Here is a 23,592-nt window from a genome sequence, read left to right as displayed (position 1 = left end):
ATGATTGATAAAAATCTTCTTTAATGCACAATCATAAATTAATATGATTGGATAAACAAACTCTCTTTACAATAATAAACGTAACAATCTATTCTGTAAATGCATCAAATGGACCTTTGAATTATGATTTTTTCCGTTTTGCTTTAAGACGCGGACTTCGTCTAGGAGCTGCATACGACTTAGATCTTGGTCGTCTTTTAGACCTTGTTCTTTTTCGCTTTTTTTGCACTTCTTTGGAACTCGATGTATCAATAGGAGGAGCCGTAGGTTCATTACTAGTAGAAGACTCAGTAGGAGCTGAAGGTTTAGCATAAACCGTAGGTTCAGTAGTAGCAGAAGGTTGCGTAGTGGCATAAGGTTGAGTAGTGCCATAAGGTTCAGTAGTGGCTAAAGGTTCAGTAGGAGCTGTAGGTTTATCAGGGACCACAGGTTCAGTAGTAGCCATAGATTTAGTAGGAACCGTTGGTTCGGTGGGAGCTGTTGATTCAGACGTGGCTAAAGGTTCAGTTTGCGCTGTAGGTTTAGTGGGAACCATTGATTCAGTTGGAGCTGAAGGTTCGGTCGTGGCAAAAGGTTCGGGTGGAGCTGTGGGTTTGGTAGGAGCTGTTAGTTCAGTAGGAGCCATAGGTGTAGTAGGAACCGTTGATTCAGAAGGAGTTGTAAGTTTAGTAGAAACCGTTGGCTCGGTAGGAGCTGTAGATTCAGTCGTGGCTAAAGATTCGGATGGAGTCGTGGGTTTAATAGGAACCATAAGTGCAGTAGCATCCATAGGGTTAAAAGTAGCATTAGGTTTAGTAGCGGAATAAATTTCAGTAAAAGCCGGTGGTTCAGTAGGAGTAGACTGAATACTAACAGTACCACTGCTTTTCGAATCTTCTAAATCTGAAAATTTTAAAGACATGACCGAGGATATAGATATTGACCGCTCTTGTTCAAATGGAATCTCAGAGGTTTCATCTGATTTAATCAAACACAAATCTCTAGATGTATCAGAATTAGAAGAGGACGCAGAGTTTTTGTCATCCTCCTCTTTAATATCGAGCCTCCCAGGTGGCTGAGATGATGGGTCAGTCATGGTTGAAGTCAAATATAACCAATCAGCTTATGAACTTGCGAAAATATGACCGCGAAACAAATCAAATGAAAATCATAAACCTGATACAATCCAGTTTAGATTAGTTTAGAATCCCGTAAATACATTTTTAATCCTTTTTCCTTTGATGTTATAGTTCAATCGCTCGAGTAAAGATGGCTCTGAAAGTACAGAATTAAATTTCATTAATGATTGACTAAATTATTTTCATAATCAACAAATCTTTGAATAACTTACCTATTCATGTCTGTAAAACAATAAAATACCAAAGATGGACCTAAAAATTGCGTTAACTGAAACCCTAATTTTTAGTTACTAATATAAGATATAATATGAAATAGATTGGGAACTGAATTTTATCGTTAATTTGATTTCCTGTGACAATTTTTTACTGAACTGAAAATTACAAAATTGATGATTGATTCTTGGAAATGTAGAGATTTTAATGATTCGATTGTTAGTGCTAACTAAACATTGTTTCCTTGAGGTAACTCCTGTATTCACACAAAGTTGTGCTAAATTGTAGCCATTAAGACTTAATTTGATCATATAATTGTCCAATTCATCAAAAATTGAAGGATTTTCACTTTCCTAGCTTATTGTCCCAGCACAGCAAATTGTTAAATCTCAAAAAGTTTAATTTTAAATTAGACTAAAAGCTTATGATCAAAAATTTTTGATACTTTTTTCATCTACACCAGGTAGCTAAATTGCATGAAAAATGCATTTTTAAAGCTGAAAATTTCATCAGTATTTGGAACTTTTAGCAATTAATGATGAATGAGTTATCTCAATCCTACATTTTAAAATTTCATCTAACCTTGGTTAAACAATAATTCACCCAAAACCCTACTTAAAACTGCCAATAATGATGATCCACATGATGAAATTGTTCACACATTAATATTGTCAATCAAAATCAGATTGAATGCATTGTAAAGTTTTTACCTACACACTAAAATGATTTAAACTGGCAAATCAAATTAAATGGTCATTTTTTAAGTCAAATAGGAAGCTACTGAAAATTGTAGCTTACCTCTCTCAGCTTATCAGCATCTTCTTCATTAAATACCTTCTCAAATGAAGATTAAGATAAACTAGAGCTAAAATCTAAATATGAAGCTGGATTTAGCTGAAAAAAGAATGAAAACACTGAACATCGGTTACTTCAAACACAGCTTCCCACTGGTTGATGATGCGATCACTTCATCACATATTCACTTATAACACCAAATTCAATGGGTCAGTTGATAATTGAGGTCATTAATAGTGGAAATATTTAGCATAAGGTGGACAAGATTAGCACAAATAGAAAGAGCAGGAGAGAAGAAGAGGAAGACTGTTCAAATAGAAAAATAAAAAGCAATCAGAGAATAAATCTTTAACATTGAATAAACACTATTGACATTAATGATGTCTCTATGATGTGCATGTTTAATATGATGAATTTGATGAATATAATGAATGAGAAAACAGAGTAAACACAGTGAATTGGGTCAAATGGACATTTCCAGCAAAGAGAATCATTTGCTGAAAAAAATCGGGTTCAGCCCTTAGTTTAAAAGCTTGAAAACAAGAAATGTTGATGACGAAAAGGGAAAGGAAAAGCAAAAAAAGCAAAGGTGAAAGTAAATAAGGCGGGAGATTGAATCATCGAGACAATAGCAATCTTTTCAATCGTCTTTTCTCTCTCACTCTCTCTAACTCACTTTCGCTCTTTCTTTGTTTCTCTTCTTATCTTTTTATCATTAGTTAAGTCTGATAACAAAGTTCATTTTGTTAGTCATAACAGTTGGGATATTTTACGGTGACAATGTTACACTTGTTGCCATCTTGGTTGGATTCGGATAATCGGTTAACACTTTCTTTTTCTTCTTTGTTACCAATCCATTTATTTTTGGTTGCCTCTTGTTTTAGTTTTTTTGTGATTCGCCGTTTAATTGAATGGCGCCGTGTTTGTCAGTTAATGGCCAAGATTCCTGGTCCACCATGCCATTGGTTACTTGGACATGCAAAGATTGTCCTGGAATTGGATAAAGTTAAATTTCCTTATGGAACTTATGTCTGTAAGTAAACTTTTGGTCTCATCTCTCACCCAAATCTAACAGCAAATCCCATATTAAAAGTGTACTCATGCTATTTATACGCTTCTAGTCATTTTCTCAAAGCTATTGACTTTCACTCCACATGCCTTGTGAATCTAGTGCCCATCATGCAAAGATTTTCAAGAATTCATGTCTATCAAGTATTTGGTTGGTTAGTTTTCATGGGATTCTTGTTGAGATTAATTTTTGAACAACTATTTCCATTGTTTATTGACAATGTTAACTGTCCTTGATTTGAAGCAACATAACATTTTGTTTTGATGCAGATTCAACTGAAAATAGCAAATAGAAAATCAGAATTTTTTATTTTCTTTGAAACCAAAATATTTTATGTTTTTATTGATCTCTCACCATAAAGTCCTCTTAAAATACACCTAGCTGTATGTATCTATAAAATACTCAATAACATCAGACAATATCATTTTAAATGCAATTTTTTTCAAATATTTCATAGAAACTGGACAAGTTTTGGTCAACAGTCAAAAGCTATTTTTCAAGGTGTTGATAATTACTTCTTATTTTTTGATGGTTCAATCGTTTTGTTACAAATCCATTTATTGGTTAACTTGTTAATTGTAGCGATGACCAATAAATAAAAATTTGTCTCAATCCAATTTCAATTAGGAAGTAAAAGAAATCAAATTAGTGTTATCTTTCCGAGGATTTTTGAAGTACTCCAAGTACAGCCATTAAATTGAAACATCATAATCAGGAACTGTCCATCATAGTTTACCCTTAATTTACCTTTAACCCTTAACAATCAAAATTAGGCCAAGAAACACTTTCGATTTCTATTCATTGATGTTAAGAGTAAAATGGTGAAAAGAAAGGGTGATGTTAAGAAGTCTTTTGTTGTTTGTAATGGTCAACACTGTTAATGATTGTCTTGTTACAAGTGCCGTTTATTGATTGTTAACTTTATTGTTTATTAATTTTATTTCATTTCCATCTCTTTCTTTCTCTCTTTCTCTCTAACAAGGTTAAAACTTGTAGTATTTTAATTCAAGATCTGAATATTGTTCGTCAATAAAAAGCCGGAAACATTAATCTTGACCATCGATTGTTTTGATTCAAGTTGAAAATGGATTGCACTTCATTTTCATCTTCATCTTTAACACTTCAATAATTGAGTTCATCATTTTAAGACTGTTTTCACGCTTCATTGAGGGAAACTTCATTTAATTTCTCACTCTTCCAATAATTCCGTAATTTAATTAATCAAATTAACAATATTAATCACTTAAGTGATTCAATAAAAGCTGGCAAAATTAATGTTTATAGAATGCTTCAGAAAACAAATTAACCAAAAAAAAAATACACCAATGTAGGAAGATGTTGTATTCACAATTAGATGTTGTTATTCATTGAATTGCTGTTTTCATTGAAAAAAATATCCACATATCAACCTGTAATTTTCATGATTATGTTTTTTCTTGGTTTAAAATTCAACGGTGGAACCAGAATTAAATTAAGAGTAAACATTGGTACTTTCAATTGTTATTATTGTTTATTTAGAGCCATTATAATGCTGTTTGATTGTTAAATAACTTCTGTAACTCATTCAGTGTGTAATTGATTGTTCAATGTTGATGGATAAGTTCAATTCGTCAATTTTTCTTCCTGTGAACTTGTTTAGCTTCACTTTTCTTATTGGTTTTGGTGCCTGAAATCACAGTTGGAAACAGGAAATTATCCTCATCAGGCCTTTTGTTGCCTTAAAAATATTGTGTTGTTTTTTGTTATTAACACTAAATTAATTATTTACCTTTGAAAACTGTAAGAGCCTTGAGATTCAATTGGCTATATTGTAACCTGATAAACACAACGATCTGAAACGCTTCAAGTCTATTCTTCAATATCGTCCAATTGATTCGCAAATGCATTCAAAAAAATAGGTTAAACAACTTTATTGTCAAGTCGCCGCTCATTGACATTGATAATCATTTTTCAAATTTACATCAGATTCTTGTTGAAGCTCAATACTTGATTGATTGTAGTCTCAGGCTTGCCTAGATTAAAGTTTATTCATGAAATTCAATTGGCATTGTATCATTAAATATTGTTATGATTTATTGATTTCTTTATTATTGTTTTCTTTAAATTTTTATTTAAATAGTGATTTATCAAATGTTGACTTCAACTCCTCTCATCTATGGTAAAGAACGGATTGTTAGCATGTGGCTTGGAATCAGGCCTTTTGTATTTCTTTTCACACCTGAAGCTGTTGAGGTAAGTTTATTTTGAATTTTTTAAGCTAATAATTATTTGTTACTTTGAAAATTACTAATAATTCATGTATTTTGGGCTTTTAAACATCATTTAGGTTGTTCTAAGTAGCCACTCATTGATTGAAAAGGCTGCTGAATATGACTTCTTAAAACCCTGGCTTGGTCTTGGTTTGGTTACTTCAAGTAAAAATAAGTGGAAATCTCGCCGCAAATTGCTTACTCCAGCTTTTCATTTTCGCATTTTAAATGATTTCTTGCCCATAATCAATGAAAATGCCGAAATTTTGATAAACAAACTCAACCAGTTGACAGATAATCAATCTGGCCAGTCATCTGTAATCGATATCTTGGATTATGTTACTTTAACTACTTTGGATGTCATTTGTGAAACTGCTATGGGAATAAAAGTCAATTGTCAAACTCAAGAATCTGAATATGTCACATGTCTTCATCAAGTTAGTGAATTATTTTTGATACGAATCAGTCGACCCTGGTTATGGCCAGATTGGGCTTTCGCTATTTCTCCCCACGGAAGACGATATAAACGATGTTTAAATGTTATGAAAACATTTACCATGAAAGTTATAAAGCAACGTAAAGCTGAGTGGATTGAAGCGCATAAAAATGGATGCAAGTCACAGACGGAACATTTGACTGACGATCAAGATGTGTTGAATGAAAAGGCTCATAAACTTGAAAATAAGTACGAAACGAAAAGAATGGCTTTTCTTGATTTGTTGATGGAACATCATTTGAAAAATAATGTTATGACAATTGAAGATGTCAGAGAAGAAGTTGACACTTTCATGTTTGCTGTAAGTTATCAATTTTAGTATCAAGAAATATATTACATATTCATTTATATTCAAGTTCAAATTTTAATATATTTCTGCTTTATTTTCAGGGTCATGATACAACCGCAATGTCTATTAGTTGGACTTTGTATATTCTTGGTTTGTACAAAGATATTCAAGAGAAAGTCAGAGACGAGATCGATGCGATTTTAGAATCAAGTTATGACAATTGTGAAACAAATGGATTCACGGTTGAACAATTGAAACAGATGAAATATTTAGATTGTGTTCTTAAAGAGGTTCAGCGAGTTTACCCTGTTGCTCCTTTCATTGGACGTGAATTATCCGAAGATACAATGATAAGTAAGAACAATTACAATAATTATTTAATTTTAACTTTTAATTTTTTAGAGATTTCTAACAAAACTCTTTTCTTTGATTTCTTAGATGGATATTTAGTGCCAAAAGGAACGACATGTGCAATATTTACCTATCTTCTTCATCGCAATGAAGAAACATTTCCAAAGCCCGAAGAGTTTGATCCTGATAGATTCTTGCCTGAAAATTCATCTGGTCGTCATCCTTATGCTTATATACCTTTCTCGGCTGGCCCGAGAAATTGTATTGGACAAAAATTTGCTGTTATGGAGGAGAAAGCAATTCTGGCAAGAGTTTTGAGCCACTTCATTATTCACTCAGTTGACCAGCGTGACAAGCTCATAATCAGTGGAGAAATGGTTTTAAGATCTCGAAATGGTTTGCGAATCGTTCTTACTCGGAGAAATAGCAAATTAGATTTACCGATCAAAAACAAATACAATAATAATAATGTAATCAAACAGTCTTGTGATACTCTTGGAATGGCCTCACGTAATATTTGAAATGGCGAATCTAAATTTACCATTTTTAAGTTAATATGCTCTTACCTCTTTGATTAATCTCAACTCAAGTCAATTTTTTAAACACAAAAATGAATATTACGCCCAAAATGATATTCAAAACAAAATTAAAATTTTATGTTATTTCTCATCCATTCTCATTGTTGATTCGGTAAAGGGAATTACAAGTAATTAATAATTAATGGTTTAATCAATCAACTATTGTCGGGCTTTGAGTAATAAGCTGATTCATCATATCTTGAGTCTATGAGATTCTTACTATCAGCTCAATTGAGATATCTTAACAGCTCTATGTAACCTTATATTATATTTAAATATGAATAAGATATAACATTTACCCATTTCAAGCTAACATCTTTTAATCTCCATTCAACTGTCATCTTTAGTGATGGACTGTTACAGAAACTATTTGTTTTGTGTTAATCCAATGATAGATGAATTGTTTCTTAAACATGTTTATTACGATGAAAGTGACCATGAAGAGAGAAAGGAGAGAGTTTATGAATTAACAAGTATAAATAGAGCAGTGAACTGTTCAGTTGGTCAACAATAGACGATTCAAAATGTTGGCCTCATTTATCCTGTTAACTTTCATTCTTAATTTTCATTCGAGCCAAGCTTGTTTCATTACCAACTGTCCACCTGGAGGTAAAAGATCTCACGGTGATGTTGACCATATGAGAGAAGTGAGTTTATTCCGAAGTTTATTCAAATTTCAGTTTTAACAAATTAAACAAATTCAACTTTTGTCATCCTTTTTATTCTAGTGTCTTAGATGTGGTCCTGATAATCGTGGTCATTGTGTTAGTCCAAATATATGTTGTGGCACAGAATTTGGTTGTTTGATTAATAATCACTATTCCTCTCCATGTAGAGCTGAAAATTTGATCCCAACTCCATGTAAAATTCCAGGTAAATTATGTTCATCAGGCGAAGGTGTCTGTACTTCCAATGGTATTTGCTGTAACTCGGGTAAGTAGTATCTGTGTCCATCCTCACTTAAACCATTGGTGCTTATTTTTTATTTTTAATTTCTGTTACAGATGGGTGTTTCAACGATTCAACTTGTGAAAATGATAAATTATCAAACATGCAAAGAATCTTTACCTCTGATTAAATCATGACTATCATTCACACACAACTCTATTCAAATGTAACACTCTAGCAATGAATTGTGTCCTAAAATGCTGTAAATGACAAGAATGTTGAATTAAACAAGATTATGTTAAAAAATTAATATTCCTGTCCATCTTTTTCAAGTAATTTACTAATTTAAGGTTAAAAAATTTACAATTTGCTAAAACCTGACGTTTTTAGAAAATTTGATTTGCGCGCTACTTTTCTGGATCCTGGGATCTGATACTTCAAGTTGTACTTTAGATCTGTTTTTTGAGGGAAAGTAACTTAAATCTGTCAAAAGTTCTGTAACTTTTTTAAAAAGTAAACAAATTGGAATGAAATTAAACTCTTTTGAAATCAGTCTTTCGGTGGATGATAAAACCGGCAATCGATAAAGCAAAGTTAGGAGGCGATGAACATTCCTGGTGCAGCTTTCACTCTTCTCTTGTCCCTGACATGATCATGGATAAAACGAATATTTCGCTGATTGATAATGATCAATGATTAAACTGTGTATATAATCATAAATAACAAAGTGATTGGAAGTGATTCATTTAAAGCAGATGGATATGAAAGATGAATGAGTAAGTATAGAGACTGTGTCTCCTAACAACAAACGAGAAAAGTGACGCTTGGAAAAGGAAACCAAGATGATTGAAGTTGATTTAGTTTAAAAGAGATTCACGGAAATAAAAAGAGAAAAGAAAGAGAAAAGAAAAATGTCTTTGAACTTTGCTGAATAAGTGGTAAAGAGAGAAGAAGAGAGAAGAGATGAATTATCTCAAAGTAGTCAGTGATCAGGTCACTTCTTTTCTTTCTTCATCACAGGTCAATGGCCGTTTCTCTGCTAATCAGCTAATGCTATTTGATCAATTATTTAATTATTGAACATCTTTATTGGGTCAACTCTAGTAAATCTATTCTAATATTTATTCACCAATGGACTTTTTTGCAACCTAATCTTCACATCACCAGCCAACATCTTCAACTGTATCAGGTAATCTCAATTATCCATACTCTTAACTTTCTTTGATTTTTCTTGTTGCTTTTTCTTCTCTTTTCTTCTTCTCGTCACCCCTCAGCTACTTTAAAAGACTCACTATCTTCTTCTTCTTATTTCTCTTTCTCTTAAATATCCATTTACCTGATCATCATTATCATCACTGGATTTTTTGCATCTCTACTTCTGGCTCTTGTTGAACGACTTTCTGCATACCCTGTCATCCCGGTCTCTTACACCTTAGGCTCATTACTTTCTCTCTCATCATCTTTGGTTATCATCTTTTATCATCAACATCATTTTTTCCTCTTCATTTCTTGTTGGTTTTTCAATGATGTTTTCAATTTAAGTTATGTTGCTGTGTTAACGTCAAAATTGTTTGCCTTTTCTTCAATTGCTTTTGTTTTAACCGTTTGTGATCTACTCCTATTTAAATGACTAATTGCCAATTTTTTCTTGTGCCATTGCAAACAACTCTACAAACATCGTTAATAAGACCAGTTTATTTTAGGTAAGTTGAGAATCATGCTTAACCTGACTGTAGATCTGTCAATTGAAGATGTGGTTTGGTGAAAATCGTATCATGATTTGCCTGTGTTCAGAGTCCGATATTAAAATGTTATAAGTTACAACTTACAAGAAGTGATTTCAAGTGTTTTACATTGCTAATAATGCAATTTTTCTTACATTTATTTTCTCCTTTTCTAATCAAATCATCCTTATAAATAATCATCAAAGTTGCCATTGACAATCATTGACGGTCTCAACATTATCAACGCCACAATTCAGTAAGTTATAACAACCTTTCTGCTGTTCAAGAAGTAACCAACATTTGATACTAAAATTGTTGCTCTTTATTTTTAATTTGTTAATATTTCAATAATGTGAAGATCCATAAAACTCATAATTCAAGCAATATTTCAAAGTAAGTAGGTTTTCATTCAAATTTGAGGTTGTTTTGCTTGCAAATAATATGTTGAGTGAAACTCATCATAATTTAAAAACTGTTAAGAGTTTGAAAATAGCCACATGAGAACTCACTTGTTGGTGATTTTTCTTTGACTTCAGGATTACGCAGATTGATCCTTGTTATACAGGTGTAAAACCATTGAAAAGCATTTTAATTGAAGCTCTATTTGAATGTTAACGACTTATAAGTACAGGCTGGCAATTTAAGTATCAAACACTGTTAAAGTACTTTTGGTAGCTCTTGAATCAATAAATTCTGACCAATTTTCTTCTTCTTCACAGGTTAATTTATTCATTTGTTATAAAGCCAATTGATGCCAAATCGAACCAATTGCAATTCAACTTTAAAGATATTAGACAATCTTGGAATATTTATTTGTTACCTGACTCTTTGAATTTACTACTCGATCTTTTTTAATCGTAACCAAATCAAGATGAATCAAATTATAGTCATGTTACTCAAGATTCTTTTGCTCAATTTAAGCTGGTTAATCAACTGTCATCCAGCTCCATCGATGGTTCTTTGCCATGGATTACAATTAAATGTAAAATACTATTATGATTATTGGACAATGCTGATGCTAAACAACGATGATCACACTGGTAAAGAGCCAGTTTCTTTTGGTTACAAGGGAACTTTTCTGGTTGAAAATGTTTGGCAAGATAAAACAAATTATGTGATTAAAGTTGATTTTACTCCAAGTTCAACGGGCCATTATCTTGATCATGACGGTAAACCAGTTCGTGGACCCGGTTATGGATCAACAAACTACCACTCATATCCATTATTTGCTCATATAGTTGATTCAAATGACATGCAAATTGTTAAATCATTTTACCGCCACAACAAAGAATCTATTACTTCTGTTAATCTTAAGAAAGCCATAGTATCATTATTACGAACTAAAAAGACAAATTATGTAAGTTATTAATTTATTTACAATTTTCTTTGATTTTATTTCTCCAAAGAATTTAGTTGATTCTAATTCTAATTTCATCTATCTTTTATTTATACCACAGAGTAAAGACGTAACCTGGAATAAAAAAGGTCAAGACATTGAACAATCTTATTCATCAAAGACGGATAAAATAGAGCCCATCATGAGTCCACTTATAATTGACGAATGGTCAATATCAACAAATCTTGGTAGAGATCATACTCTTGTTACTGAGAGTGTTGGTTGGCAAAATGTTTCATTGATTTCTCGCATCTACAACACTGCATACTCAAAATTACACTCAAGGTTCGTATTTTGACAACAAAATTTTGAATTTTTAAATTAACTGAGTGATTCTATTTCTTATTTTATCATTTTGTACTTACAATAGGTTCACATTGAAACTGAATCGCGAAGAGAAAGGAGCAAAATCAAAATTAAGTTCAGTACCGGCCATCAGCAGTGTTTTTGAATCACTGGGTGAAGATTACATCGAGGATCACTTATTATATCAAAGGGAACAACAAACTTGTCATAATTGTGCGACATTGAAGACTTTGGAAAAGGATTATGAAGAGCACATGAGTGACACTGAAATGGCATCGATTCCAGCGTCTATAGCTTACCTAAAACTTGTGGATCGGGTTAGATCTGGAGGTCCTGGTACTAGTAAACAAGACATCATTAATTTATTACAACAAAGGAAGCAAAAAAAGGATGTTTTATCTTCCTTATTGGATATCATGGCTGGTACTCGAACTGACCAATCGTTGTCTGCATCCTTTGAATTCCTTGATCTACCTCGCAATGAAGATTTGGACATTTGTGAAAGATTTTTATCATCTCTTTCTGTTTCTTGTTTGACTGCTACGCAATCATCTAGTGATTTGTCTTTATCTAGTCTTCAATTCATTATAAGCAGTCTCAAAGTAAGCTATAGATATTTTTAATGCAAATTTTCAGATATTAATTTGTTTTCTTCTTTCCTCAGGAAATTGTTCATGTTCCAAATTGGAGATCTAACAAGCTAAAATGGTCAACTATTATGACTCTTGGAACCGCTTTAAGAGCGTATAATACTCTTCAAATCAACTCATACGTAGATAATCATAATCGTGATATAATTCAGTTAATTACAACGGAATTGGATAGCTGTGATGATACCGAATGTCGGGTTTCTTTACTACATGCTTTTGGAAACGCAGGAAATCTGAAATTATCTTTAAAAGTTCTTAGTGGCCATGCAATCAATTTAAAAGCAAGGCAAGAATCAGTTGCTGCTTTAAAATCAATCAAGGAATGTCTCGATCACTTATTTGACAAGTGTAACAACAATATAATCCATGACAACGAGTCTACTTGTATCAAACACTATTTAACCGAAGATGAACTTAAAAAGCTCATAACACTGATTTCTCTTGTAATCTGGAATGAAAAACTCGAATCAACTTCTCGAATAATTGCTACAGAAATAGCTACGCATTACATTCAAGATGATTCACTAGTCAATTCTATTTTAAAAGAGGTAGAACATTTTGAAAACTTTGAAATGTCTACTCTCATGTGGAATAGAGCATTGAGACACCGTCGATCAACTGGAAATGAAACATCAAAACCTGCCAATTGGCTTCTCCATTCAAATCGATTCAACGGATCCAGTGCTTCATTTAATAAAGTAATGGGAGGAACTGGTACAATGAATGCTTCCTATGGAATCACCATGGAATTGCTGAGCAAGGCAAGACTTTTGAAAGAAAGTGCATTTTCTTTTGAACTCCAGAGCAATACAAGTAAACCTCAACACATTTTAACAGTCGGTCTGATTGCCAGAGGTTTGGGTAGTTTGGCTGGAGATGATGGGTCAAGTAGTGAAGAAGAAACCACATCTGCTGGGATGATTTTGAAAGTTCTTGGTGTTCAACTTCGACCTTATACCTTTTTCAGTGGTAAAGGAGAGCTGATGGGTCATGTCTGGTCTGGTACTGCTAGTGATCCGATAACTGCCTTTTCTGGTAATTTGTTAGTCTCAGATCACCAACATGGATATAATTTAATCAATGGGTTCGTCCTGGAGCAACAAGTTAGAGGAGTTCTTTCCCTTGAATTGACCGGAGAAATTCAAATATCTCTTTGGAACCGCAATTCTCATTCAATAGTTAAAGCAAAAGGATCTTTGCTTGTTCAAGGATCTCAAGCTGTTTTGACGAGTGACATAACAACGAAAATTTCACAAAAATTTGCATTTGGAGGCTCATCATCAATGGATTTGGTTACTGATGCTGAATTTTATAACTTGCCTTTTAAACATTGCCTACAAATGCATCAACCTGAGTTGATATTTCGGTAAGTTGTCTTAAAGATTATGTAGCTTCATTTAATATATGAGTTTACCTCAATCTCATTACATTTTTTTTATTTTTCAGACACAACACAAGAAAGTACGAACAAATTGACTCGGATAAAGTCAATGCTAGGATACATCGTCGTAATTATTACATTCCTGCCAAATCATTCGCTTTTCACCGGGATAACAATGAAATGTGTGCTTTAATGAACAGTTGATTAGGACAAACTAGGATTAGAAAATTACATTTCTCTATTTATTGGAAACAATCATCACACAAATGGGACCAATCAATATTAGCAATAGAGTCATGATTTGAGAATCTTCAAATGGAAAGAAGCTTCTTGAATTGTGTTTTTACAAATCTTTTTTCACGGTCAGATCAATTGTTTCTGATTTGTAGAGTTTTGTGATATTTTTAAATTGTGCAAATAATTTAGGCATTTTACGTAACATCAAATTGTTTCATAGTTTTAAGTATTCACTGTTTTCATACTATTGAATATACTCTATTTTTTATTCACAATCTCATGTATAAAACTCATCTTTAATTGAAAGTTAACCAAATTCAGCAGCATTTTATTTCTTTTGTTTCCAACATTGATTTACATTGTAATTTTGATATTAGTGAATATGAGGTTCATCATCAAATCATATTTTCAATCAAAGTTCAACACTCCGTTCATTTCCATTGAAGATTCTTATTATGGGTGCAGATTAGACTAGTATTTTAATTAAAGGTTACTATAGGTTCTAATTTCTATCGGAATTGTTTGCTGAATTTACCATTTTTCTCTAATCAATTGAACTTTTGATTGACAAAAATTAACCGCCAATGCACGTAAATATTTTCTCGAGTGTTATTTCAGTTTTAGTTCAAGAGCTTGTTCAAATGAATTTGCTGATTCTGTCTGATATTTGTCATTGCTAATAAATTTCAATCACGATTTGGTTGAATGTATTAAACATACGTGTAATAATGCTATTAATTTGTATTCCCTGATCTAGTTACGATTAATTATTTCAACTGGAATAACCAAATAAGCATAAATTGTTGACACCTAGACCTAAGGTTTGGAATCTATGCAAATAAATGTTGATTAACATCATTTTTTCAATTTATATTTTAATTGTTTAATTTTCAATAAGGATCAAGAGAAAAAAGTTAACCATGGATTTAATCTGACTGAATTGTAATTGCTGATTAGTCGATTTCAAATTGAATCTTGTCGTTGATAACAGTCAATATTACTTTTTTACAAATATAAAAAACACTATGAATGGAAAATAAAATGGAAGCAAAGGAAAGATGAAAATAAAGATTAACCATGAAATAAATTGCAGTTATCCCGACCCGTAAAGACAAAGATAAAGATCAAGGAAAGATGCAAAGGATTGGATTAAAGATTAAACCATCCAAAGATTGACCGGGATAAAGATTATCAAGAAGACGAAATTCGTGAAAAGATGAAACAAAAGAAGCGATGAAGAAAAAAATTAATGTAAATTAAGCATAATAAGATCCTAATGAGTTGGCTCTATGGTGATGATGATGATGGTGGTGGTGGTGAGGATGGTGAGGGTGATGTGGATGATGGCTAATGGATGCTGAATACAGTGGATTACAAGTGTTGGTTGCTGCTGCTGCCGACCAATAAGGAGGACTTGTAAAGAGTGAAGTGTGATGATGATGATTTTGGTGGTGTTGGTTGATCGTTCCAGTGCGAGCCGCTGCACCAACAGCAAGATACGAGTTGAGTTTGGTTGCATGAGCGTGATAAGCTGCAGTTGGACTTAACAACAGTTCAGACTGATATTTATAACTAGCTGATGAACTGTCTGTTGGATTGGGTTGGCAAGCTTGAGCTAAACCGTGAAAGTCAAACTTGTAGGCATACCTTTTACCATGAACTTTGGTCATTATGTTTTTATCATAATAATAGCGCAAGGCGCGACTCAACTTATCGTAATTCATGTTGGGCTTGCTTTTCCGTTCACCCCAACGTCGAGCCACTTCATCAGGATCAGTCAATTTGAACTCGCCATTCGTACCTTCCCAAGCAATGCAATTTGAATTGTTGCTGTCTGATAAAAGCTCCAACAAGAATTGCCAAAGCTGAATTTGTCCACTTCCTAATGAATGGGAACAAAACGAGAGAAAAGAGGAAATCAGTAAATTGTTGATTAAAGTCTAATGACAGTCTAACTTGGATGGAAATAAATTGGAATCTAAATTTGTACATTGAGTTGAACATGCATCAATTGAATGGTTTTATTACCTTGTGATGCAAATCTGGTGCTGGCTGTTGATAGTATATTGTAAGAGTCTGATTGTTAATTGTAATGATTGGAAGATGGAAAAATCAGAGAAGAAAAATGGAGTGAAAATTTTCATGAGAAACACTTCTTTCAAAGATAGCGATGGAATCAAATCAATGATTAAATAACCTAACGTGATGCTCATTTAATTAACTTTAACCTAGTCCATTGGTCATAATCACTTAAAACACTGAGAGAAGGGAAGGTTTGGTCATCCAAAATAAATGAGAAATGATAAGAAAAAGATCCCAAAGAAGATTAACTTGTAGTTTCTCACTTTTCCTACTTTTCCTCTCAACAATAGAGTATTATTTTGAAGCAAAGGCCCAGAATTATTGATCACTGATTATTATCGTCAATTGTTAATCTACACTTGAAATCGTCATTTAACTTGGTGATAATTTTAACTCGATTAATCTTTTCAAAGTTTAGTTTAAATTAGTGAAATGAAAAGGCAAAGAAACAAATTGTCCAATTTTAAGTCAATTTATTGTTTCAATTCAACAAATGAGAATCATTTAAATGACTTAAATTGATTTGGATAAATAACTTGGAAATAGGAAATTAAATTGAGATTTAGATTCAACTTTCAATTGTGTTTAAGGTTTTGGCTAAACTGAATTTAAATTTTCTCGTTTGTTCAGTGAATCTGTGTGCCTGTGATTGATGATGTTGATGGGGATTTTGTTGGTGAATTTGAAAAATGGTTTCTATTTTTCAATGTTGACCAAAATGGTGATTAAAGTTAACGATAAAACAATTTAACACCATTAAGGTTCAATATTGTCCCAATTTAACAATCGTTTAACCTTTACATTTTGATAGTTTATCTGACAAATAGATTATTATACAAAAATGTTTCCAACAAAAGAGTTGAAGGAAAAGTGAAAAACGATCAGATTTTGACTGTTCAAGATTCTGCGTCTAACATGATTTACTGATTAAAATCATCAATTTGAGAATCATGAGGTTCAATAATGATTCAATGGACACCAAAGGTCATTTATCAGGTCTAAAATGATTGCTTTGATTTGCTTTGAAACAAATGAAAGGTTTGAGGTTCAAGAGAAACAATGAAACACAGTAAAAGCTGATGTTAATTTAGTCAAACCTCAGTAGGATTCAACTCAATTTAATTACAGTTTCATTTCATTGTCACAAGTTATAAATCATTTCAAGTGATTTGACTGATTGAGAGACAGAATTGAAAGTTAAATTAAAAGACTAAATAACAGAAATTTTGAGATTGACTCTTTTCTTACTATACAATTTGACCGTAATTTTTAGCTAAATTGTAATTATTGTTCAACAGTTGAAATGGGGAAAAGTGTTTACCTTGAGATGAAACTGTCTTTGGATCAGTTGAAGGTGAAGTGTTGCCATTTAGCTTTGTGATTCCTCCAGAGTTGCCATTAACAAGAACATGATTGAAACCTGATAAATTGTTAAACGAAAGGTTAGTTGACACTGAAACCGATTGATGGACTGTAAAGTTATTACCAGATGTTGGACTGTTTTGGGCTTCGCTGAAACTGGGACTCGAGTTGAGTGATTGTACATTCAACGGTGAAGGCCAATTGGTTTTCCTTGAAGAGTCCGTATAAGTATTACCATCTAACCAGACGAAACAAAACAAATCACAATTAGATCAAGTTTGATGCAAGTTGGTTAAAGAACACAAAAAAGTTAAACTTAAAGACAACATTAAAAATGAAACAAAAACTCACTCCAAATGAAAATGTAAAAGTAAAACAAAAATGAAAAGCGAAACTAAAAGTTGACCAAAAAAAAAAGTGAAAAGGTAATTTTGAAGGGTTAAAGGACGAACCGGAAGATGTAAAGTTTCCAGAGACTTGATAGTTTGTCTTGGTTCCGGTATATATCATGTCGTTACGAGGTCACTTTGAGAACGGAAGTTTAATGTTACAAGATGAGGTTACATGCGAGAGAAGAGTTGAAATGAGCAAATAGAGTCAGATAATGAGGATGAAAGTGATACTAAAGGTAACAATGGTTATAAAACAGGGGAGAACCGGAAATATGAAGGGAAACAATGGCGATGCCTTTAAAGGGTCAACAAAGTAAATTGACTTTTCATTTGTTTCAAATTATGATTACACGTAATGATGATGAGGATGATTGGCAAAGGAAAGGAGAAGAAGAAGAAGAAGAAGAGAAAAGTATGGAAACGGAAGCAAAACAAGTAAATCGAGTAAAGGTAGACGATTGAAGGTGATGAGGATAAAGATGAGAAGGAAAGATGAGAGTGTAAAAAAGTGTTGAACGGAAAAAGGATGTTGAAAAGTCTATGTTTTGCTTCCGTAGGAACTCAAGTTAATTGGTTGAAAGAGTCACAAAAAATGGTCAACACTATTCACATCTATAGCGATAAATATCAAAGCGCAATCTCTTGCATTTCTTCATCTTCTTTTCCTCTTCATCTCTACCTTTTATCATCATCTATAGATCAGATAAGCTGAATGATGGAACGAGTCTAACCTATAGAATAGTAATTTTCCAGATAAAACTGCTCATGAAATGTTAGTCAAACTGTTCATTATCATTTTACTGATTCATAAGGAAATCTCATTTTTTCCTTCTTCTTCTTCTTCCATCTTCTTCAGCTTTTGTAGGAAATGTATTACCACTGGACGTCATCATTGATCTTTCCTCTTCAATTTCCTTCTCTCTTTCAACCTTCTCATTGTTCAACTTGAATCAAACCATTTCATCGCCATTTACAGGGTAACATGATGGAAACTTTATTGCTATTTAACTATTTTCCTTCCTTTTAATTCCTATTCACATTTCATTATCAAAGATCACTTTCAAATTGAGCAAAAAATGTTAGTCTATCAACTGATGAAAAAGCATTTCAAGGAACATTTTTTTTGCTGGAACTTAAATCAACATGATAAAAATCATCCTGAATTGATACTTGACTGTAAAGCATAATAAACATTAAACATAAAACTCTGAAGCAATTGAAAGTCGATCCAAAAGATCGTTTAAAACAACATTGAAAATATCATTTAAAAGATCACTTGAAAAATCAAATGGGAAAATATTGTCACTCTATTCATCTCATTGTAATTGCACATTAATCCTTTTGGAAATTCAAATTTTTCATCAATTGCAATAAATTATCAGAGCAAGTGATAAAAGCCACAATTTAAACCAAATTCAATGATAATAATAATGTACTTAAATGATGATAAACTTGCTCAGTCTATAAAAGAGTCTTTTCATCGACTTTGCTGCTTTTCGCTCCTCCTTTTAATGGCAAAATGATACTGGCAATGATTAAGGCTGATTAAAATGATGAGGAATTATTATTCGCTTTTTCATGCTGATGTGTCCCAGAACCTCGACCATCAAGATTACAATGATAATGAGGATAATGTCAACACGCGGCTTCAAGTCAACCATTGTCATCATAATTCACATTCCCATTGTAATTGATAGTGTTAGGTCAAGGAGCATATAAAATGTAAATGTAACAATGAAAGTCAAACAGAGGACTCGATGAGGCGACTATAAATATTGATATTAACAGTTAATCATTCAATATGATTTACCTTTGAAATCTGCTTTTCTTCCCATGTAAGTCTCTTTACATTGAGGGTTAAATTATGTTAAATTGCAATTTCCATGTAAACAGGATTCTCTCATATATTGTTATCAATGATAATTAAGTACATTATTAGTTAAATATTACTGAATCACGATTATTAAATAATCGAGTTATTTAGTTTAACTTTTTAAGGTTGGGCAACTCGTCCGGCTCTTGATTATAATGGTTTTAATCAACAGCCAGAAAACAGTTTAAACAATAAGTTAATCTATGAACGACACAAAACGATCTAAGCTTCCGTCAAGTGGTCTTGATCGTGACTCCGCACCTACAAATACAAACTAGATAAGCATTTCAATTGCTTCTGGTAACATTGATTACTGCAGGCGATTCATTGAAATGCTCGGGATAATGATCAACCGATGAATTACTTTGTCATTTACATTGAAATATTTGAAGAAAATTTTTGCATCAAAATTGTTGATGAAAAGGTTGTCTTGAGAGGTCCTTTGGCTTACCTGAGCTATCATCGGAAAAAAGCCAATCAATTATGTCGTCTTCATCTTCATCGACTTGATGTCCACAGGCTGAGGAGGAAATGAAATTGGATTAAAGTCAATTTGTTTCCATTCAATTGTTCATTTGTTTTCATTAATGATTGTTGGATGGAAATCATGATTTGAATAAAAAGTGTTTTTGCAACAATTGAACCTTAATTATCATCGGTTTAGGTTAATCTGATAATGATGAGGATTTCAATTTTGATTTCAATTTTTCAAAGGTGACAAGTGATTTAATGTTAAATGTGGCTTTATGGTAATGTGAGATGAATGGGGAAAACAAAAGATGAACAAAGGTGTTAATGGTTCATTGTGAGGGTTATTAATGATTCTTACCTCTTTTAAGATGATTTAAATTGTCAAACAAAATTTTGGTTGATTCCTTGTCAATGACTATGTTGGCAAAATCATAATAATTCATTGAACACAATTGAGCTCCATTGTCAGGAAAGTATGATTTATTTACAATCGGAGGAAGGATAAACTCCTTTTCAATCCAATCCAGCCATTTGTTTATGTCAACGTAATCCCAAAGATATGGATCTGAAAATTTTCAAAAAATGATCATTTTACCATAAAATAAACATTGAATAAAATTTTGAAACACTCAGAAATAAATGTCAAAAAAACCACAGAAAATGACATTTTCCTTTCAATTCCAACATCGATTTACCAAAATCATTGCATGAATGTTTCAGAGGAACTTCAAGTCCATAAAATTAAAATTTGATCAACTAATTTTACCAAAAAATCAAAATCTAAAAACTGAAAAACCAAAACATCTCTTGAATAGGAAATAATCAGAAACAAATTGTCCAAATGACCTAAAAATAAACATTTTACTTTCAATTTCAATGAAAAATCAAGATTATTTGATTTGAGAAATGTCAAGATCTTAAGTTGAAATTGAGTTTAGTAAAAGATTGAGACTAATTACTGGACTAATTGTTACGAGCTTTTTCGTCTATTGCTGGTCAACCTAAATAACTAATGAAAAGTGATTTTGGATGAGTTTAATAATGATTCAGTTAATATCGTTTTTGTTTCCAACTAAAGAATGTAAATAAATGTATTAAAAGCTGATAGATGATAATGATGATGAGTTGGTTTACCATGTGAATAAAAGCCAAAAGACAGGTAAAAATGATTGTTAAATGAATTGAAGCATTGATAATAGAGGGAGGTTTGCCCTTTGCGTTGAAAGGGGAGGCAAAAATTTGTTACCTGTGTCACGATTTGGCCTTAAGGCTTTTAAGGTGTGGACAATATGGAGTTACTGAAACAGGACAGAAGCAGTAGAAGAGAGAGAAAGAGAAAGAAATTGTTCAACAGAATTGATCAATTTATATGATTATTATTACCATTACAGAATGTCGACTTATTAGTTAACAGATTACTTTCAAATATAATATCCCTTGTTATTATTATTTTTACCTTTTCTCTTCTTCTTCTTCTAGCGTTTGATTAAAGATTGAAATGAGAAGTGGGCAGCAAGGTTATAGTTAGCAGATGAGAATAAGAATGAGAAAAGATGATGATGAGGATGAGAGGGAGTCAGGGTTAGAAACTAGGTGCGGCCATTTGGTCCTATTTACTACTTTTGTTGTGAAAGTCCGGCTCAAGATTTCCGAGTTTTTTTCTGGTGCTTCATCAACGATGATGCTTCTACAGAAGCACGACTACCTTCCAGGCTTCTGGGTGTGTATCTGACTTACTGAATAATACCATTTTAATCAACCATGGATATATGATGGTATTAATGGAAAGGATGTTCAATGTCCGGTTGAAGGTTTTCACTGAACATTTTCACTTGTAAAAATGCCATTTAAAAAGATTACTTTTTTTGCCTCATTTGCCTTCTTTTAATTAAAAGTGTTACATTAATCAAGAGTAATCACTGTTGATCAAGGATTTTTTTAATTTCATTTGTTTTATGAAAAAGCTAATTAACACATTTTGTGATCAATTTGTGCATTAGTTGTGATTAGTTGGGATTTGATTCAATGAAACATTTGGTAAAACATTTGTTGGTCAAAAAATAGGTTTGGTATCATTTTTAGGCTTGGTTGGCTACTGAATTGATTTATGATTAACTGTTATTTACTGTTAATCATGATGAATAATTGATTGGATTTATCGGTAAAACTGTTTGGAAAAGGCAGATTTTCACAAATATTGATATGAATACTGTTTCTTTTTGTCACATCGATTCTCATCTTTGTTATCATTACAATTGAATTAATGTAACTACAATTAACTAATAAAAAATGCCACGTGTGTTGAGACTATTATCATGACAATATTGACTATGCTAATCAATTATCAGTTTCAATGAAAAATCTTTTATTTACTTTTCTCTTCAAGTTTACCTCAACAAAAGTCAAATGTTGACTTTGATTTACATATTGTTATTCAGAGTAAAGTCACTGATTTTTCGAGTTTTGGTGATTTTTCAAAGAATTGATTTGAAAAGAAACTCTAAAAATGTAAGAATTGGAAATGAAAAATTGCAAGTTTCGATATTTTTTCTTCTTTCGCTGAATCTTTTTATTCTAAATTCATCATGATCAACTTGAAAAAGTGTTGAAATTCAATGTTGAGTTGCATCAATGAAATAGTGAAGTAGCGTAAACAGATTGAGAAAAGTTACTTTTAATGAATGAAACTGCTTACCTGCACGAACAAGAACCTGATTTGGTGATTCATTTGATTCATTTGAAGCTGAATAATCTTGAAACATTTTTCCAAGTGAAGTAGCCTTTGACAAACTAATGAGCAAAGTGTTGATGAAAAGTGAAATGTAAAAGTTTGACCAAAAGTTGAAGGTAAAAGTTGAGAGTAACTGCAACAACAGGTAGTCACGATGAACAGTGAAAAGGTTAAGAGTTGGTCAAGTGTTAAAGGTTGACTTGTTAACTGTTAACTGAGGGTTAATGGATCACGAGTAAAGGTAAACACTGGATAACAGTTGATTCTTGATTAACCATGAATCGTGAAGTTACCTGCTTTAAATCTGACACTTTTGCCATTCTTTCCACTCTCTCTGTAAGTTACACTTTTTGATATTAAAAAAAATGGTTAACCAATGAAACGAGCGAAGTGACCTTTGGTAGGTTGGCACTTATTCACTGTATTTGTAATAATAATGGTGAAAAAAGAGACAGAAGATGATAATGGATGAGAGAAAGAGAAGATGAAAAGGAAGATTCATTTGGATGGAAAAAGGAGAAACAAATCGTGACTAGACATTACCATTGCTTTAGGCCATGAAATCGTCTCAGCACATTTTAAAACTAAACTCAGGTAAAGCAACCAGTAAAATAAAGTAAACCATTTTCAACTTATTATAACTTGGCGTAAACAATCATCAACAACAGGTAAGTTGAGGGTGAGAATCGAGTTGAACAGTAAATAATATTAATGATAATATATAAATGATCGCCATTGAATAATAACCATTTTGCCAAGATAATTGTAGATCAACCTTTGAATGACAAATTTCACTTTACAAGGTTAGTTGAAGAAACTGGAAAACAATTTGTTCATTAACTTTGGCAACAAAAATTATCGCAACATGAGATTATTTCAATAATTTTGTGAAATTTTTCTTCCAATTTCAAGATATCTTCATGGTTATAGGATTTAGTGAT

General features: G+C 32.2%; 5 protein-coding genes across 9 annotated transcripts; 3 read left to right on the top strand and 2 right to left on the bottom strand.

Annotated features, from left to right (window-relative positions):
* Position 1: 1 nt before the first annotated feature.
* LOC107363190 (uncharacterized) lies at positions 2–2,708 on the bottom strand. The gene is made up of 3 exons (XM_089269474.1): positions 2,166–2,708; positions 1,331–1,408; positions 2–1,254 (listed from the first exon to the last, which is right to left on the bottom strand). The coding sequence occupies exon 3, from the start codon at positions 1,073–1,075 to the stop codon at positions 122–124; it is 954 nt and encodes a 317-aa protein (XP_089125600.1). The 5' UTR covers positions 1,076–1,254; positions 1,331–1,408; positions 2,166–2,708; the 3' UTR covers positions 2–121.
* Positions 2,709–2,780: 72 nt separating this feature from the next.
* Positions 2,781–7,249, top strand: LOC107363314 (cytochrome P450 4c3). Its single transcript, XM_015930531.3, has 5 exons — positions 2,781–3,159; positions 5,315–5,427; positions 5,522–6,241; positions 6,331–6,583; positions 6,668–7,249. Exons 1-5 carry the CDS (start codon positions 2,907–2,909, stop codon positions 7,099–7,101), a joined length of 1,773 nt encoding a protein of 590 aa, XP_015786017.2. The 5' UTR covers positions 2,781–2,906; the 3' UTR covers positions 7,102–7,249.
* Positions 7,250–7,674: 425 nt separating this feature from the next.
* On the top strand, positions 7,675–8,352 carry LOC107362918 (oxytocin-neurophysin 1). Its single transcript, XM_015930054.3, has 3 exons — positions 7,675–7,805; positions 7,887–8,091; positions 8,163–8,352. The coding sequence occupies exons 1-3, from the start codon at positions 7,683–7,685 to the stop codon at positions 8,234–8,236; spliced, it is 402 nt and encodes a 133-aa protein (XP_015785540.1). The 5' UTR covers positions 7,675–7,682; the 3' UTR covers positions 8,237–8,352.
* A 151-nt stretch (positions 8,353–8,503) lies between these two features.
* On the top strand, positions 8,504–14,071 carry Mtp (microsomal triacylglycerol transfer protein). Of its 4 annotated transcripts, XM_025161006.2 has the most exons (9): positions 8,504–8,822; positions 9,067–9,235; positions 9,483–9,749; positions 9,977–10,026; positions 10,490–11,127; positions 11,228–11,451; positions 11,537–12,074; positions 12,137–13,488; positions 13,569–14,071. In XM_025161006.2, the coding sequence occupies exons 5-9, from the start codon at positions 10,642–10,644 to the stop codon at positions 13,705–13,707; spliced, it is 2,739 nt and encodes a 912-aa protein (XP_025016774.2). In that variant the 5' UTR covers positions 8,504–8,822; positions 9,067–9,235; positions 9,483–9,749; positions 9,977–10,026; positions 10,490–10,641; the 3' UTR covers positions 13,708–14,071. The 4 variants fall into 4 exon arrangements, with proteins under 4 accessions (XP_025016774.2, XP_015785984.2, XP_015785985.2 ...); XM_015930499.3 differs by lacking the exons at positions 8,504–8,822; positions 9,067–9,235 and adding an exon at positions 10,129–10,163 and having other exon boundaries at positions 9,472–9,749; XM_015930498.3 differs by lacking the exons at positions 8,504–8,822; positions 9,067–9,235 and having other exon boundaries at positions 9,321–9,749.
* A 526-nt stretch (positions 14,072–14,597) lies between these two features.
* LOC107362854 (Friend leukemia integration 1 transcription factor-like) lies at positions 14,598–22,934 on the bottom strand. Of its 2 annotated transcripts, XM_025161007.2 has the most exons (7): positions 22,616–22,799; positions 20,279–20,485; positions 19,901–19,969; positions 17,309–17,422; positions 17,144–17,242; positions 15,769–15,816; positions 14,598–15,622 (listed from the first exon to the last, which is right to left on the bottom strand). In XM_025161007.2, exons 1-7 carry the CDS (start codon positions 22,680–22,682, stop codon positions 14,997–14,999), a joined length of 1,230 nt encoding a protein of 409 aa, XP_025016775.1. In that variant the 5' UTR covers positions 22,683–22,799; the 3' UTR covers positions 14,598–14,996. The 2 variants fall into 2 exon arrangements, with proteins under 2 accessions (XP_025016775.1, XP_025016776.1); XM_025161008.2 differs by lacking the exon at positions 15,769–15,816 and having other exon boundaries at positions 22,616–22,934.
* Between the last annotated feature and the right edge of the window lie 658 nt (positions 22,935–23,592).

The sequence above is a fragment of the Tetranychus urticae genome, chromosome 3 (assembly GCF_039701765.1).
Source record: "Tetranychus urticae isolate SD_2017Ah chromosome 3, NJAU_TeUrti_SD_1.0, whole genome shotgun sequence".
Classification (NCBI taxonomy): Eukaryota; Metazoa; Arthropoda; class Arachnida; order Trombidiformes; family Tetranychidae; genus Tetranychus; species Tetranychus urticae.
Note: the sequence above shows the minus strand (reverse complement) of the source record. Positions and strands in the feature narration are given on the sequence as shown.

What these genes read in the sequence shown, in the direction of transcription:
- LOC107362854 (XM_025161007.2), bottom strand. Translation starts at nt 22,682, where the DNA reads ATGTTTCAAGATTATTCAGCTTCAAATGAATCAAATGAATCACCAAAT. An exon ending in AAAGACAGTTTCATCTCAAG is followed by an intron (nt 15,817 to 17,143) that starts GTAAACACTTTT and finishes ATTAACAATCAG; the next exon opens with ACTCTTACAATATACTATCA. An exon ending in CACCAGATTTGCATCACAAG is followed by an intron (nt 15,623 to 15,768) that starts GTAATAAAACCA and finishes CCCATTCATTAG; the next exon opens with GAAGTGGACAAATTCAGCTT.
- LOC107363314 (XM_015930531.3), top strand. Translation starts at nt 2,907, where the DNA reads ATGTTACACTTGTTGCCATCTTGGTTGGATTCGGATAATCGGTTAACA. An exon ending in TCACACCTGAAGCTGTTGAG is followed by an intron (nt 5,428 to 5,521) that starts GTAAGTTTATTT and finishes AACATCATTTAG; the next exon opens with GTTGTTCTAAGTAGCCACTC. An exon ending in TTGACACTTTCATGTTTGCT is followed by an intron (nt 6,242 to 6,330) that starts GTAAGTTATCAA and finishes CTTTATTTTCAG; the next exon opens with GGTCATGATACAACCGCAAT.
- Mtp (XM_025161006.2), top strand. Translation starts at nt 10,642, where the DNA reads ATGAATCAAATTATAGTCATGTTACTCAAGATTCTTTTGCTCAATTTA. An exon ending in GAACTAAAAAGACAAATTAT is followed by an intron (nt 11,128 to 11,227) that starts GTAAGTTATTAA and finishes TTTATACCACAG; the next exon opens with AGTAAAGACGTAACCTGGAA. An exon ending in CAACCTGAGTTGATATTTCG is followed by an intron (nt 13,489 to 13,568) that starts GTAAGTTGTCTT and finishes TTTATTTTTCAG; the next exon opens with ACACAACACAAGAAAGTACG.
- LOC107362918 (XM_015930054.3), top strand. Translation starts at nt 7,683, where the DNA reads ATGTTGGCCTCATTTATCCTGTTAACTTTCATTCTTAATTTTCATTCG. An exon ending in ATGTTGACCATATGAGAGAA is followed by an intron (nt 7,806 to 7,886) that starts GTGAGTTTATTC and finishes TTTTTATTCTAG; the next exon opens with TGTCTTAGATGTGGTCCTGA. An exon ending in TGGTATTTGCTGTAACTCGG is followed by an intron (nt 8,092 to 8,162) that starts GTAAGTAGTATC and finishes TTTCTGTTACAG; the next exon opens with ATGGGTGTTTCAACGATTCA.
- LOC107363190 (XM_089269474.1), bottom strand. Translation starts at nt 1,075, where the DNA reads ATGACTGACCCATCATCTCAGCCACCTGGGAGGCTCGATATTAAAGAG.